This window comes from Polypterus senegalus, chromosome 7 (assembly GCF_016835505.1).
Source record: "Polypterus senegalus isolate Bchr_013 chromosome 7, ASM1683550v1, whole genome shotgun sequence".
Lineage (NCBI taxonomy): Eukaryota > Metazoa > Chordata > Cladistia > Polypteriformes > Polypteridae > Polypterus > Polypterus senegalus.
Window position 1 is genome coordinate 96,200,825 of NC_053160.1, and position 15,998 is coordinate 96,216,822.

Here is a 15,998-nt window from a genome sequence, read left to right on the forward strand (position 1 = left end):
TCACCAGATCTCAACCCAATAGAGCATCTTTGGGATGTGGTGGAACGGGAGCTTCGTGCCCTGGATGTGCATCCCACAAATCTCCAACTGCAAGATGCTATCCTATCAATATGGGCCAACATTTCTAAAGAAGAATTAAGGCAGTTCTGAAGGCGAAAGGGGGGTCAAACGCCGTATTAGTATGGTGTTCTTAATAATCCTTTAGGTGAGTGTAGTTGTTACTTGTGCTTTTCACAATTTAAAGTAACAAAAAAAGAGGATGAAGTTTTTCCTTGTAAAAAAAACAAGTTTTTCTGAAAATAAATTTAGCCTACTGGCACACAAGCCTCCACCAGGATCAAATATTGAGATTTCTTTTCAAGCACTTGAGCTATTTCAGTGGCACAAAACACAATTATTTTGGAATAATCATAATTGCTAGTTTAGCATACCACAGAAAACTAAATTTCATTAATAATAAATACTCCAAGAACTAAAGAAAACATTAAGATAAGTTAAATATATTTACTCAAAGATTAGGTTTATTGTCACATGTGCAGAGTACAGTGAAATTTTATTACTAGTAAATCGTGATCCTTACCTTGAAACCTCTGGATTTGTTATTTCTGAGAATTGTATTGTTGAAAAATCTACATTTCACCATCCAACCCAAGATTTAAAATTAACAGATTTAGAACTCTTTCTCCCAGGCTATTAAAATTTTGATCAGTATCATTTTAGAGTATAAAACAGAGGCACACTGACTTTGCATTGCTCTGCTGCACTTAATGGTGGTAATAAAATGTCTTTTGCTTAATTGACATTGGAAGTGCTTAATTACCTTCAAAAGCAGTCAAAGGCTAAAAAGAGTTTACATAATGATGACAAATCTGATTGCATTGCTGTACTTGCTGTAAAAACATTCTTAATTTTAGTAAAGGATATAATAACATTTTATTATTTCATAATGCAATGGTTTCCTTTGTCCACAAAATATTTACCTTCAAAGAAATAAAAGACAAAAAGTGCCGTTTGGTGAAATAAGCTGAGCAACACATTTAATACACATTTGTTTTGGTAGAATTTGTGGAAAAAAGTTTGCTTATAACTCATGTCAAATACACGCACACATCCAGATATCTACGAGGAATTGAGCAGTCAATATTCCTCAATTTGCTTTCTTTTTTTTCAAATTAGTTTTCCAAGTACAGTGTTAAACAATTCTGACCACGTATAATGAGATAATCTGAATATTCCAAAACTCAATTAGTTCCGTTTTAGGTAAGCAATACAACATATCGCTTGTTATTTAAGTCTGGAGATTTTAAGTCAGTCCTGCTTAACACAGTAAGTACATAAATGTTACTGACATTTTCGCCTTGTTAATAAAACACTGCATTAAAGGAATTCACTTTTCTATTTACAATAGTGCATCATGGTATTGGACAGAAATGAGTGCAAGTGCTCATTTGTGACTGTTAATTCTTTATCACTTATTGATCTGTACACCTTATTTAACAGCAAAATTCAAACCATGTTTTTCTCAATGTTTTCAACGTAATATACAAAACAATGTCTAAAAAGAATGTAATATATGTTGGATTTAGAGGCCTGCAGTTTAAGACATTTGGGAAGCACGTAAAAAGCTTTTCTTTCCTATATTTGGATTAGAAAGTGTTCACCATTTTTGTTTGCAAAGAAATGATTGTTATTTGAATATTCCATTTGAAAGTCATTTCCTGTTAAAAGATTTCTAAGTCATTTGAATTATACATGTCTACAGCATCTTCTGTATCTATTGCAGTCTCTGTGTGACCTTCATGAGAATCTTCTAAAGAAGCGAGCGCCTCATTAGTGTCACTGGCAAAAGTCTCTCTTGAAGCATCATCATGTTCCTGCAGGTTTAGGGTCTTAATAGCCTGTTTCATTTTCTTCCCTAGTACCTGGCGTCGCCGCTTCTTGGCAGCTTTTTTGTTTGCATATTCTTTCTGAGTTTCATCAATGAATATTTCCTGAAAAGATACACACAATTGATTAAAACATAAATCATCTAAATATTGGGTTACCAGAAGCAAAAACAATTTTTAAAGCTTGTTTCATATTGAACAAAGCAGATGTACAGAATTTATTTTGTAGATCTCAACAATTAGTGTTGCACTTATGTGTAGCTTTACACATACATTCCTATAACTAACCTTTTGAAATGAAAACTGAAATGTTCTTGTAATAAACAAGGAAAAATGTTAAGGACATAGTGCACATTAGGTTAACTGGTAACTCTAAATTGCAATTGTGAGGGACTGGATAGGACTTATAGTGGACTAGCACACTGTTCAGGGCTCGTTTCCTACCTTGCACCCAGTGCTACCATGATGACATAGACAAGATATTCAGCAGAATCTTTGCTTATAAAAAGCATCAATTAAGTGCACACATTAAGCACTGAAATCTGTTAAGGTTCGTTATGATGCCATGCGCTGTACATAACATTATGAATCCGCTTTGACAGGAATAGTATCATATCCACCATCAATTCTGCCTTGGAAGAAACTGCACAGCAAACTAATATGTAAGCCTAAAAAAAGATTTAAGACCGGGGTATTTACAGTGACTTCAGAAAGCATTCAGACCCCATTCACTTTATGTTTTGTTCTGTTGAAGCCTTATGCTAAATTGTTTCAATTCACTTTTGCCCATAATCAAATGACAAATAATACCCAAGAAAGTGAAAAACAGGATCATATTAATTTAAGTGAATTCAAAATTAAAACTGAAATATTACATTGAAATGGATATTCAGATCTTTGGCTATGACAGTTAAAATTTGACACTTGAAATTATGTCTTATCTCCACTGAGATATTTACTCCAAGAAAAAAAAAAAAAGAAGTCTTACAACATGTCTTTCTATAGTAAATCATTACATCAAAGGGCATTACAGATGAAAGAAAGAAAGAGAAAGAAAGTAAGAAAAGTGAATTATAACATTGGAAAAAAAAACGATGCTTACTTTAATCTGTTTATGGGTAATGCTTGGAGTGTTTTTCAATAAGTTCAGATAGACACCCCCAGGTGTCCTCCTCCTACTACCATCCTGAATGAAAGAAAAGAAAACAAACACTTGAATCAATATATCATATTTGTTATAGTCAAATAAACATATTGTAAGGTACACAAGTCTGAATAATTACTAATTCATGTTAAAATTCCGGATAGTTTAACCATGTCATTTTTGCTCAGAATATCAAAACTGCCAAAATTCAAAAGTCACATTTTTCCTATCATTGTAGACATAACACTGTTAAACATTATAGAATATGCAATTTACAAAATAATAAAGTGAAAAGAGACACTTTATCAGCCAATGTAGTAGTTCAACGATACTAAAAAGTGTGAGTGTGCAATTAAACTATTTCTTTTTGGAGTAAGGGTTATGTATAGTGGGTTTGCAAATTTTTTAATTTTACCCCACCACACTTTTAGGACAAACAGCATACTTCTTACTTCATTTAATTTTCCAGGAAGTCCTCATTACTTGTTACAAAGACTAAACAACTACAAATTCAAAAAAAAAAAAAACTTAGGCTTTAGTTCAGCATTGCTAAGACACAGTCAATATAGTGGCATATATCATTCAAAAATAAAAGCAAAATATCGCATTTTCCACTGCTCATTTAGAAGGTCGTTCCCATGCTTCCCACTTACTTTTGAGACATGGAAACTAAATGTGCACTTTCACCAAGGTTGTATGTGAAAACAGTACCTAAAGAAATCTCTGCTTTCAAGATTTCACCTTTAAATTTAAAAGAAACATGTTGAAGTAAGCATTCTTCTCGTCTTCTTAAGGCTATCTTATGTGGAGCACCTGAATTTCCAAAAAGAAGCGGGTTTATAATCTTGTGAAAACAAGATTTTATGGCCACAAGTAATATATGTATGTTGTATACACAAAATATTGTGATGGGATTCTTATGAGCCCAATTCCTAAAACACTAGAGTTAGCTCAGCAGTTAAAGTTGCTGGTTAACTGGAGACGTTTACGAGAAATGAAGCAAATGATGTGCCAAGGTCTCGCTTTTGTTGCTACCTTATGGAATTTGAGGTCAGGGAAAGCAAACAAAACACTGCCCTGCCGAACAGCATCTACTGGGGCCACAATAAATAAGGAAAATATACGTGGCTTATTAACTGAGCTTGCTTGCTCTTGCTTTACAAGTTTGCACTTTTTCTGCAGTATGCCAAATTATGTCATGTTTTTGGGCACAAAGAGTAACTTGCAATCATAACTTTGTTGTGCTGTCATAATAAAGAAATAGAAGGGATAAATTGGCATTGTTCAGGGTGGGGGGCACAATTTTCATAAAGCATAGCTTTTGGTGTTTCCAAGTTTGGTTATTAATTTGCATGCCTGGGGTAGGGGCACTGACTAAATATTTGACTTAAACAAAGCTTACACTTTTCCTCTATATAAACAGGGAAACTGCTAAATTTGGCAGAGATAGGTTCAATGGTGTGGGGTCGCAACCAGACAAAAACATGCATATTCTGCTATATATATTAGATTATTCTAGATAACGTAGGAAAGCTTATGATTTTATTTAAGCATTTAGCATCATCTTCAAAGGGGTTATTTTGAAAAATAAAACAGAGCAATAGCTTCAGCCTGATTTGAAGAGAGATTCTTCTACCCAGCATAAGTCATTCAAATGACTAAATTCTGCTGGCTCTGATAGATATGTCTGACTACAGTAAAAGAAAAAAAGCAAACTAACTGAAAACAGAGTTTACCTATAAGTTGGAACTAGTTTTGATTAATAATATTGTAAAAGCAAAAACAGCCACATATGAAATACATATTAAAATGTTTGAATGTTTACTCTGAACAACTAATATCAAATTAGATATAGAAATAGATATTTTAGATATTTTTAAGTCAGTACACAGTAAGAGTAAAGTTTGAAACACTACCTATGCCACTTACCAATGTGTAAATTCCACCATTCTGCTCTATTTCTGTAGTTTCCATTAATAATTCAATTGCTTTCTTTTTTCCAATGGTTTTTACTACTCTCTCAATGAGCTCCTTTTTAGGTTCCCTTAACCTATAAGCAGAGTAATAAAATGAATACACCATCAATAAACAGTCTGTTTAAACGTGACCAAATCCAGTATGGATTGTTATTATAGCAAAATCTCTAAAAACGATTCATTCATTTAAAAAACAATCCACTATATTGATAAACAATTCATTGCATTATTATTATTTTCATGATAGACTAACAATATTTTAAAATGTTAGGCTGCTGATAGTACATAAAAAATGCAATAAAAACGAGGTAATGCACAACCAGGAATGTAAATATGAAACATACAAAACATTCCAACCTTATTTACCAGTTGACAACTCTATCACAAACAAAGTCTGATCTCACAAAGAAATATCCGCTGGTAAATTTAGATGTACATATTAATGTGTTATGTGTCACAAATGAGTTGCTGTGAAAATTGCTTATACATCATTTTCAAATTATATATACAGTATATTCATTTTGTTAAAGTCTTTCCCTTATCTAGTGTAAGATATGATTTTACATTCTGGAAATAAATAAGGAGCAACAAATGGCAACATACTGCAGAACTGAACTGCAGCACTTAATATTCTGATCTTTTTATGCACTAAAAATATCTTTTTTTTTTGTTTTATTCTATTGATTTTACTTGAAGAGGATAACAATCCATAAGATCAAGACTAACTTTCACAGCACAGAAAATAACATTAAATACCATCAAGTCAAACTTAATAAACCAGAATTCATCTTCCACCTGAGAGAAAGACTAAAAATATAGTATCATATTCTGAACCCAAGAAACTAATCATTTATTTTATCTCAGGGTTCAATTGAAATTCCAGATCCTAATATTCAGTAATGATTTGCACAGGATAATTTAAGGATAATTTAAGATTAGTAATTACTTTGTAATAACTAGTAACTGTGTTACGTTGCTCCCTTTAAAATTGTGTACCATTTCTTATAGAAAACAATATTAAGATTAAAAAATATATAAATTATAGATATAGATAACACAGGTTAAAATAGACAGCATGTAACTGTTTAAAGGATCAAACCTTCAAGTTTGGCCTATTGCATTTTGAGGTTAAATACAACAGATGGTGTATGGTGTACATAAACCCAATCCTTTTTTCAGAACAATGAAGAAAATGTAAGGAGCAGACTACCTACTTTATGTGAAAAATTTAAGACTGCAAAATGAACAAGCAGGAAATAACTGGTGGACTTGCAAGTGTACAACCCAGTTAGTGATTAGTAATTATCCATTATTTGCTTCAGGTCCATTTCCATATTTGTACTTACTTTTGAAAGCTGGAATCTGAAGCAGATTCACTTATAGACTTTCAGCTTTAATTCAAGGAGTTTAACTCAAATATTGTATGAGCTGGTTGGAAAATACAGACATTTTTTATACATTGTCACCCTATTTTCAGGGGCTCAAAAGTATTTGGACAAATAAACAATCATAAATATAATGATCACTGTCAATATTTGGTTGAAAGTCCTTTCCAGTCAATGACTGCCTGAAGTCTGGAACCCATGGCCATCTGCAAGTGCTGACTTTCCACCCTAGTCATACTTTTCCAGGCCTTTACTGCAGCTGTCTTCAGTTGCTACTTATTCACTGGACTTTCAGCCATTAGTTTTTTCTTCAGCAAGTGAAATGCAAGTCCAATTAGGCCGAGGTCATTTGATTGACTTAGCAATTGAAGAATATTCCACTTTGCCTTGAAAAGCACTTGGCTTGCTTTTGCAGTGTGTTTTGGCTCATTGTCCCACTATACTGTGAAGCTGCATCATAACAGTTTTACAGCATTTGGCTGAATCTGAGCAGATAGTATAGCCCTATACACTTCAGAAATCATTCTGCATCTTCTGCCAGCAGTCATATCATCAATAAACACCGACTTCCATTCACAGCCATGCAAGATCATATCATAAAACTGCCTCCGCCATGTTTCATAAATGGTATGGTATTCATCAGATTATGAGCCATTTCTTCCCTTCTCTTTCGATCATTCTGGTACATACTGGTCTTAAGTTTCCTTTGTCCAAAGAAAATTGTTCCAGAACTGGACAGGCTTTTAAAAAATGTTTTCTGTCAAATTCTAATCTGTCCTTCCTATGCTTAAAGTCTACCAGTGATTTGCACATTGTGGCAGACCCTCTGTCTTTACTTTTGTGAAGTCTTCACTTGATTATAGACTTTGGCAATGATAGGTCTATATTCCAGAGAGTGAACTTGGTTTGGGTAAATTTTGAGAAGGGATCTTGTTCACCAAGGACAGAATTCTGGTGTTGCCGAGTTCACCAGTGTGTTCCTTCTTTTTTAAAATGTTTCACTCTAAAGGGTTTGTTTTAATCTCTCAGCCTAATGAAGGACTGTTTTTACTTGCATGGACAGCTGTTTAGATCTCATATGGACAGCTCACAGTGACAGCTTCCAAATGCAAATTCCAGACTTGGAACTAATTCCAGACCTTTTACCTGCTTAATAATTAATGAAATAATGAGGGAACTGCTCCCACTTGGCCCTGGAACAGCCCGAGTGTAAAATGCCCATATAACAGCTCATTTGACATTTTAGTAAACCCCTTCAATTAAAGCTGAAAGTCTACATTACAATCATGTAATGCTTGCTGTATTTCAAATCCATTGTTGTGGTGTACAAAATCAAAATTATGAAAATTGTGTCACTGTCCAAATAAGTATGGACCCGACTGTATATACACAAAAGGCCAATAGCAGAATAAGACTTTGCATTAACAACCTAAACTCCTTAAAAAAACAAACAAAGAAACAAACTGAAGTGAACAAGATATATATTCGGAACATTTTGCTATTATAATGGTTTTAACACATTATTTTTAATTTACGACAGGTGTTCAATTATAAATAGGAATTTTCATGCTCTGTTCTTATAGAGTGCAAGGCAGACATGACTCCTTGGACAAACACATGCATGTCTGAAGATGCCGTTAGTAATGCTAGCTGCTCTTTCCCCCCCTTCCTGTCAGTTATAATCAACATTTCGGAGCAGGAGGTACCCGGTAGTGTTACACAGCAAATTATTATTACATTTTTGACAAATGAAGGTGTCATTCCATCTCAGATTTCTTCAAAACTTAAAAATTAGTTTGGGGATGAGTGTCTCTCTCGGTCTACAGTGAATGATTGGTGCAAGTTATTCAGAGAGGGACTATCATCTCATTGGTCCGGTTAAGGAATTTTTAGGAGGGAGGGAAGTCGAATGAGGAGGTTATTGATGATGTGCAAGAAAGGGACAACATGCAGTCAAAAGACTTCTACTCATCTGGGAATAAGAAGCTTACTGACCATTGGAACAAGTATATTGTATTGGCAGACGACTACATAGAAATGTAGTGTGTAAGTCAGGGGTTTCAAACTCCAGGCCTGGGGGGCCTCAGTGGCTGCAGGTTTTCATTCTAACTCTTTTCCTAATCTGTGATCAGTTTTCACTGTTAATTAAATTCTTTTTCCTTCATTTTAATAGCCCTGTCTTTAAGGATTCAGTACTCTGAATTGATTCTTTTCTTCATTAAATGGCAGCCAAACAGAAATGAGACATGAAACAAGCCAACAGATGACCAGCTAAATTGGGGCTTCAAACTTCAACCAATTTCACTCCAACCAGTTTCTTAATGAGAAGCGGATTCTTGCTGTTAATTAAACCTGTTATTTAATTCCATGGCTTGTTGCTGCTCTCATTCTGCCACAGCATACATTTCCAAAACTGTTGATTTTCTGTTTTTTCTAAGAACACTGTCAAATATTTTGGTGGCCTGAGCAGATCAACCTTACTGACACCTTCACCTTTCTTTAATATCAAATATTGTGTGATGGGCACAGGTGAGCTGGTCATGTGGCAGCTCATTTTGTGTCTCATAATTGTTTGACTCCTAATTAAGGAAAAAGAAACAACTAAGGGGCCCGAGTTACACCACTTAAAATGAAGGCAAACGTATTTAATTAGCAGCAAAAACTGGTCACGAATGAAGAAGATGGTTAGAATGAAAACCTGCAGCTACTGCAGCCAACCCAGACTGGAGTTTGACACCCGTGGTGTAAGTCATTTCATTGTATTCAACTCATTAAGTGTAGCTCATAAATTCCTGTTTATATTTGAACGCCCCTCGTACTTGGTTAATCCTTGGGGAGAAATTGTCTTTTTGCATAACCTTAGGTGGGTCACAGCACAGGGTCAGCCATAGTAGAGTGCCACTAGAGCAATTTTCAGGTTAAGGTCCTTGCACAAGGGCACAGCAGAGTAGGATCCCGTCTGGTAGTAATGGGATTTAAACCACCAACAATCCAGATACCAGCACAGATCCTTAGCTACAAAGCCACCATTCGGCCATATGCAATATGACCAAGGCATGCAAGGTCTTATGGCATACAAAAATATTTATTTTAAAGTCATTTGACAATATTCTAATTTGGATATTCAAATGAACACTAAAAATAATGCTTAAAAGATGAAATATAAAATGGATTACTTTTATGAATATGTTAGGCTTTAAGTAATAAAATAGTGTACAATATATTAAACTGAAAGTCTAAATCATGTATTAAAAAATATTAATGTGTTACATTTGTCATAATATACACTCACCTAAAGGATTATTAGGAACACCTGTTCAATTTCTCATTAATGCAATTATCTAATCAACCAATCACATGGCAGTTGCTTCAATGCATTTAGGGGTGTGGTCCTGGTCAAGACAATCTCCTGAACTCCAAACTGAATGTCAGAATGGGAAAGAAAGGTGATTTAAGCAATTTTGAGCGTGGCATGGTTGTTGGTGCCAGACGGGCCGGTCTGAGTATTTCATAATCTGCTTAGTTACTGGGATTTTCACGCACAACCATTTCTAGGGTTTACAAAGAATGGTGTGAAAAGGGAAAAACATCCAGTATGCGGCAGTCCTGTGGGCGAAAATGCCTCGTTGATGCTAGAGGTCAGAGGAGAATGGGCCGACTGATTCAAGCTGATAGAAGAGCAACTTTGACTGAAATAACCACTCGTTACAACCGAGGTATGCAGCAAAGCATTTGTGAAGCAGAAAACCCCACCGGGTACCACTCATCTCCACTACAAATAGGAAAAAGAGGCTACAATTTGCACGAGCTCACCAAAATTGGACAGTTGAAGACTGTTGCCTGGTCTGATGAGTCTCGATTTCTGTTGAAACATTCAAATGGTAGAGTCAGAATTTGGCGTAAATAGAATGAGAACATGGATCCATCATGCCTTGTTACCACTGTGCAGGCTGGTGGTGGTGGTGGTGGTGTAATGTAAATGCCACGGGCGACCTGAGCATTGTTTCTGACCATGTCCATCCCTTCATGACCACCATGTACCCATCCTCTGATGGCTACTTCCAGCAGGATAATGCACCATGTCACAAAGCTCGAACCATTTCAAATTGGTTTCTTGAACATGACAATGAGTTCACTGTACTAAAATGGCCCCCACAGTCACCAGATCTCAACCCAATAGAGCATCTTTGGGATGTGGTGGAACGGGAGCTTCGTGCCCTGGATGTGCATCCCACAAATCTCCATCAACTGCAAGATGCTATCCTATCAATATGGGCCAACATTTCTTAAGAATGCTTTCAGCACCTTGTTGAATCAATGCCACATAGAATTAAGGCAGTTCTGAAGGCGAAAGGGGGGTCAAAACACCGTATTAGTATGGTGTTCCTAATAATCCTTTAGGTGAGTGTAGGTCTTTTGATGGTGTGCACTGTGAAATAACATAAAAAAATAATAATGCATCCAAATCAAAAATATAAATGAATTTTACCGGTAAGTAATTTCATCTATGACCTTTTCTTCATCATCATCCTCTGTGATCTCACAACGACCTTTGTAGTCCATTTCTTGTATTTTACCCAACCTGTCCTTTATAGGCCGTTTTCTCTTAAGATGCCCGGTACCATTTTCTTGTTCAGTTTTACCATCTGTTTTTCCATCCTGCATATACTCCTCCAGTTCTTCATCCAGCTTAGCCATCTCCTCGCCTGCTTGTTCCAGTCTCTCCTTCTCCATCAGCTTTCTTGCAAGAACATAATTGTAAGTCTCAGACTGCCGACAGCTCATGCTAATTTCTCCTTCCATTCCAAGAAAATCCAGCTCAGCAGCAACAGCTTCCTGATTCTGCTCTTGAACCACTGCACCCCAGATGTTGTTCACTTTGTGTCCTGGGGACTTTTGGGTAGCAGGTGGTAAGGCAAAAGCCACTGGCTGGGCTGGGGTGTTTGAACATTTCTGTCTCTTTCTTTTCCACAGAACTTTTTCTTCATCAGAGTCCGTATCACTATTGTCACTAGAGTCCATCCCAGCTGCACTACGATAATGGGTGACAGAGGCCACAGGCGGCTGAGGTTCCCTTCTCTTTTGGAAAAAATGGCTATCAAAGGCAGGAGGGTGTGGTTTCTAAAAAGGCAGGAACAAAAAAAGTTATGCTTTGGTTATCTCATTTGACCAAAATGTCCATAATAAGGTTCATGATGTATACAAGATCTTAATCTAAACTTTCTCTGTCATTTTCAGGGTTGCTGGAGCCTATCTCTGCTAGCATTGGGCACAAGGCTTTAAAAAAAAAAAAAAACCCAACCCAAACCTGGGCAGGGTGCCTGTCTATTGCAGGGCGAACACACACACATACCCACCAACCACACAATAGAGGCAATTTAGGACTGCTAATCCACCTAACCTGCATGTCTTTAGACAGTGGGTAGAAAGCCATACAGAAAAACGGGAAGAACATGCAAAATTCACACAGGGAGGACACGGAATGCGAACCATTGTCTTAAAAACATGGGCCAATACCCACTTCACACTAAGAGAAAATTAATCTTACTATAAAGTATATTAATAATTATAGTAAAACAATGCAATTACCAAAGGTCCGATATGTTGCCTTTTTACATGACGTGAAAAGTTGCTTTTAGTTTAAGTAGTTTACTTGCATTTGACTACTTGTGCACTCACAAGCGGACATTTTGTGAACTATGCAACAAATAATGCAATAAACCATATTTTTTTAAATGAAGAAACAGAGAAATCACTTTAAATTGGCTTTTTTTATTTTTTGCATGTAACTCTTTGCTTCTGCATCAAACCAACTTAATATATGCCAATATTTTATTTTTCTATTTTATGCTACTCTTTTTCAGCAAAAATGTTGATAATCAGTCAAATGGTATGGGATCTCCTGTATAAACCCCTCTTTAAGCATGTCAAGAAAACAGTTTAGATTAACTGCCTGTTTTTTGTCTGGACAATTACATGACATAACTGAATATTGGTTATGACAAAATAACAATCATTACAAACAATTTACTTAGTTACTTTTCCTTTGATCCCTTATAACTGCATTTTGTAGTACATATAATCCTCATGTCCCAGGTTCATTGATATTGATCCCTGAAATTAAACGGAAGGCTATATAGTTCAGGAAAGGAGTGTCTTTTTGCAGCATTTTTACTAATACATTTACATATATTTGTGACTTACAAAGGAGAACAATATAACTAAGTAAACATCATTCTTGGGGACTGATTTGAAAGCAAATGTAATGGGACAAGATTACAAAATTGTGACAAGCTAGTTACAATTCCAAGATTACAAAGCCTAGCAGGTAATATCAGCTAGACAGAAATTCAAACAAGAGTCTTCAAACGCTTCTTAAACACAGTGAGGGAGAGTTAGTGGTTCGGATGGAGGGGGCAGCTCCTTACGCTGTTCAAGAGGAGACTTGAGTGGTTGAGGTGGAACACAGAACTATTTCTCTCTCATAATACACACACACACACACACACATCTGCATTATATATGTAGACTTGCTGACTACTTCGTAGGCAACCATCAAGTATATGAACTTAATATGTACTGCTACACAAAGCTTTTGCAATGATCTGAAGAGAGGAGTTACATGTGCCTGTCTCGGTTATTTGAACACCAGATGTGCTGCTGCATTTGGACTCATCTAAAGTGACCTGGTGACACATCGGCATTCCTGCCAGTAGACAGCTGCACTAGTTCAGGTGTGACAAGGCCAAAGAACTAACCAGAGGTTGTGCTACATATTCTGTCAGATACTGTCTGATCTGGCAGATACTGTCCAGAGTGAAGCAGTAAGGCCAATATTGCATGTGGTAAGGAAAATAAAACAAAAAAATAATCCAGCTGCAGCAAAGGAAGAAAATCAGTACCACAGTTCACAGATTGAAGTTTTAATTATTGGTGATCAGATTAGATAAAAACAAATCATTGCAGGAAAAAGAAGGTATAAAAAATCATTTACAAGAGAAACAGAGTCAAATTCAGCAAAATAAAGCAATATTAACAAACCAAAACTGTTTCAATATTTAAACATAAATCTTAATAACATTTGCAAAAACAAAAGAGCATCAAAACCTTCAAAAATATATCAGAAAAACAACTTTATTTTCCTTGGTTGAACTGGCTGTGTGCTATGGATCATTGTTGTGTTGCAAGCTGAAATTCCTTAGTAATTTGTATTACAACAAATCTAAGTTCAACCATGGTCTTATCAAACTACACAATATTGTCCCACATGGTTTTTGGGGACTGAATGTGTCCTACAAAAAAGGTGATTTTCTTTTTTGTGAAAAATTGATTCCATCTTGCTACCCTACTCTTACAGCTAATATCTGCTATAGATAGATTGATTTTATTTGTTCCCAAGTGGAAAGCAGAACTTTACAGAAGGAGAAATATATATACTGGAGAAATGCTGCTATCAATAAGAGGGCTATAGGACATAGTAAGATGGTCAGACCTATCCAGATGTTCATTTGAGGGTGTTAACATTTGAGTAAAGTTGGTCCAGCTTGTTGTGTCCGAAAAATTAACAACATGTAGAGTCTTTCTTTCCAAGTTATACCTGAATCTCCTTTAAGTTTACCATTGCCCTATTAGCAGTCTCCCTAGTGAGCTCCTCCTTGACCTTGTCTTCCACCAGTTTCAGAAGGTCCCAAAACTGTGCATTGTTAAGTAGGTGTCATATTTGCTCCATTTATTATTAACGGTCTTCATTGTTCGTTTGTTTTTAAAATTTTGTCCTCTCTCACTCCCAGTCTGTACTTTGCAATAAAAAGATCTCCTAGATTTTTTGTTAGTTATTTTAAGACCATAATTATTGTTGTATGATGCAACAAAGAAACTTCCAGGGAAATTATACAACATCTGTGGATTTTATTTAGGGATTTATTTAGGGGCAACAGCATAACAAAAGTCCAGAAATCATTTAAAACTGGCAGATAGTTTCTAATTTGGGTTAAAAGTTTTTGGTAAAAGTAAACTACCATCCTCCTTTATATCAAAACTGTCAAGTTTTTTCTTACGTTTTAATATAAAATGCTGATGTTTCCAAATCCCTCTAACTACTTATACATGTCAACTCATATTTAAAAGCAGTACCTGTAATTGTTTTATAAAACTGGGCCTTTCCTCATGATTACAATCATCAATAATTATTTCACACCGTCTTACCAGTCAGTGATACCTAAAGTTTGGATTTATTTTTTTTGCCAAGATGGTTACAATTCCAAACATTTTTGAATGCAAACACAGCAAAATTGAAAACACATATTATGCGAGCTCTTAAGATATATTTGATGATCAGTAGCCTTTAAGGATAACCTGGGAGATGGGGTTGGACTCGTGAAAAATTCTAGCCAGATATGCCTCAGTAGTTCACAAGGAACCCCTTACGCTTGTCTATTGTCGCACTCTACTAATCACCAGAATATATACATAGCCTTATACTGTTGCAACAAAACATTCAGAATAAGTTAGAGATTACAGAATATGGTTGTTTCTTCGTGCTCTATCAAAAGATATTTATTTACACCAATCCATTGCAAAATGAATGCCTAGGGCATCCAAAGTATTCATCCAAGCAAACGCAGCAAAAGTTGGGCTTCAAATATTTTCAGACGTTAAATATACAAAAGATCGTGATCTTGTTCTAAAATTGCCTTTACTAGTTTATTATTAAGGCGTCCTTAGTATCCCGAGATGAATAAATGATATGCGATACTAGGCCACCTCAGGATAACCGTCAATTTAGAGAATACATTTCAATAATTCTTGGCATTTTACTTACACAACACAACAGTCGTCTTAAGACACAATTTTTTGACCACTGCGCAAAGGAATGGATTATGCGAACGCTTTTCATGTCTGTCGATGTTCTAATAGCAATGCATACAATATTTAAATTGCATTCATGATAGGAGGCGCAAAAAGTTGACACCACAAAATAGTTAAAGGCGTATAAAAAAATGTTATGTTTCATCAAAGAAAAGGAACAATTTACGCAGATCGTGCAGCTAACGGATTTGCAAACAAAACCTGCAGCGATGGCGCATAAGTCACTTTACAATTTCAGATAACTTGTTTTTTGCAAAACTACAGAGAGAAGCGATCGAACTCCTTGTAAACTTGTTTGTTTACCTGCGCTTGATCTTCAGTTGCGAGTTTCATCTCTGAATCTGATTGAGAGTCAGAGAGCTCCCCATCTTCCAAGTCTTCCATTCTGTCGGCGTGAAAAGACGTGAATACGACCCAGGCAGTAATATCATGACTTCTCCGCGATACGGCGGGAAAGAGAAAAGAATTTCCGGGTCATCGCTTCAGGTTTCAGTAGCCGATCGTGTAAATACCACAAATACAAGTTTGACTGTGACTGTGTGTAAAGCTTTAAAGCAATGCTTAAGCTGGAAATAATTTAGTATAACGATAAATTGTACTTGCCAGTTAGTATGGGGCACTATATAAGATAAATGAGCGACGAAAAGTTGTAGGTAAAAGATGATCTACAGGAAATTGAAAAGTTTTGATTGGGGTTTTGAAATGACAAGGTTGAAAACGTATTTTCACAAGAAGAATT

General features: G+C 35.7%; 1 protein-coding gene across 1 annotated transcript; it reads right to left on the minus strand.

The window, feature by feature from the left end:
• Positions 1-499: 499 nt before the first annotated feature.
• On the minus strand, positions 500-15,673 carry phax (phosphorylated adaptor for RNA export). Its single transcript, XM_039759036.1, has 5 exons — positions 15,563-15,673; positions 10,881-11,512; positions 4,960-5,080; positions 2,989-3,072; positions 500-1,991 (listed from the first exon to the last, which is right to left on the minus strand). Exons 1-5 carry the CDS (start codon positions 15,641-15,643, stop codon positions 1,722-1,724), a joined length of 1,188 nt encoding a protein of 395 aa, XP_039614970.1. The 5' UTR covers positions 15,644-15,673; the 3' UTR covers positions 500-1,721.
• Positions 15,674-15,998: the final 325 nt, after the last annotated feature.

Excerpts from the sequence above, each read along its gene's own strand:
- phax (XM_039759036.1), bottom strand. The coding sequence starts at position 15,643 with ATGGAAGACTTGGAAGATGGGGAGCTCTCTGACTCTCAATCAGATTCA. Across the intron at positions 5,081-10,880 it reads ATAGATGAAATTACTTACCG|GTTAAGGGAACCTAAAAAGG; the intron begins GTAAAATTCATT and ends CTCTGCTTATAG. Across the intron at positions 1,992-2,988 it reads TTACCCATAAACAGATTAAA|GAAATATTCATTGATGAAAC; the intron begins GTAAGCATCGTT and ends GTATCTTTTCAG.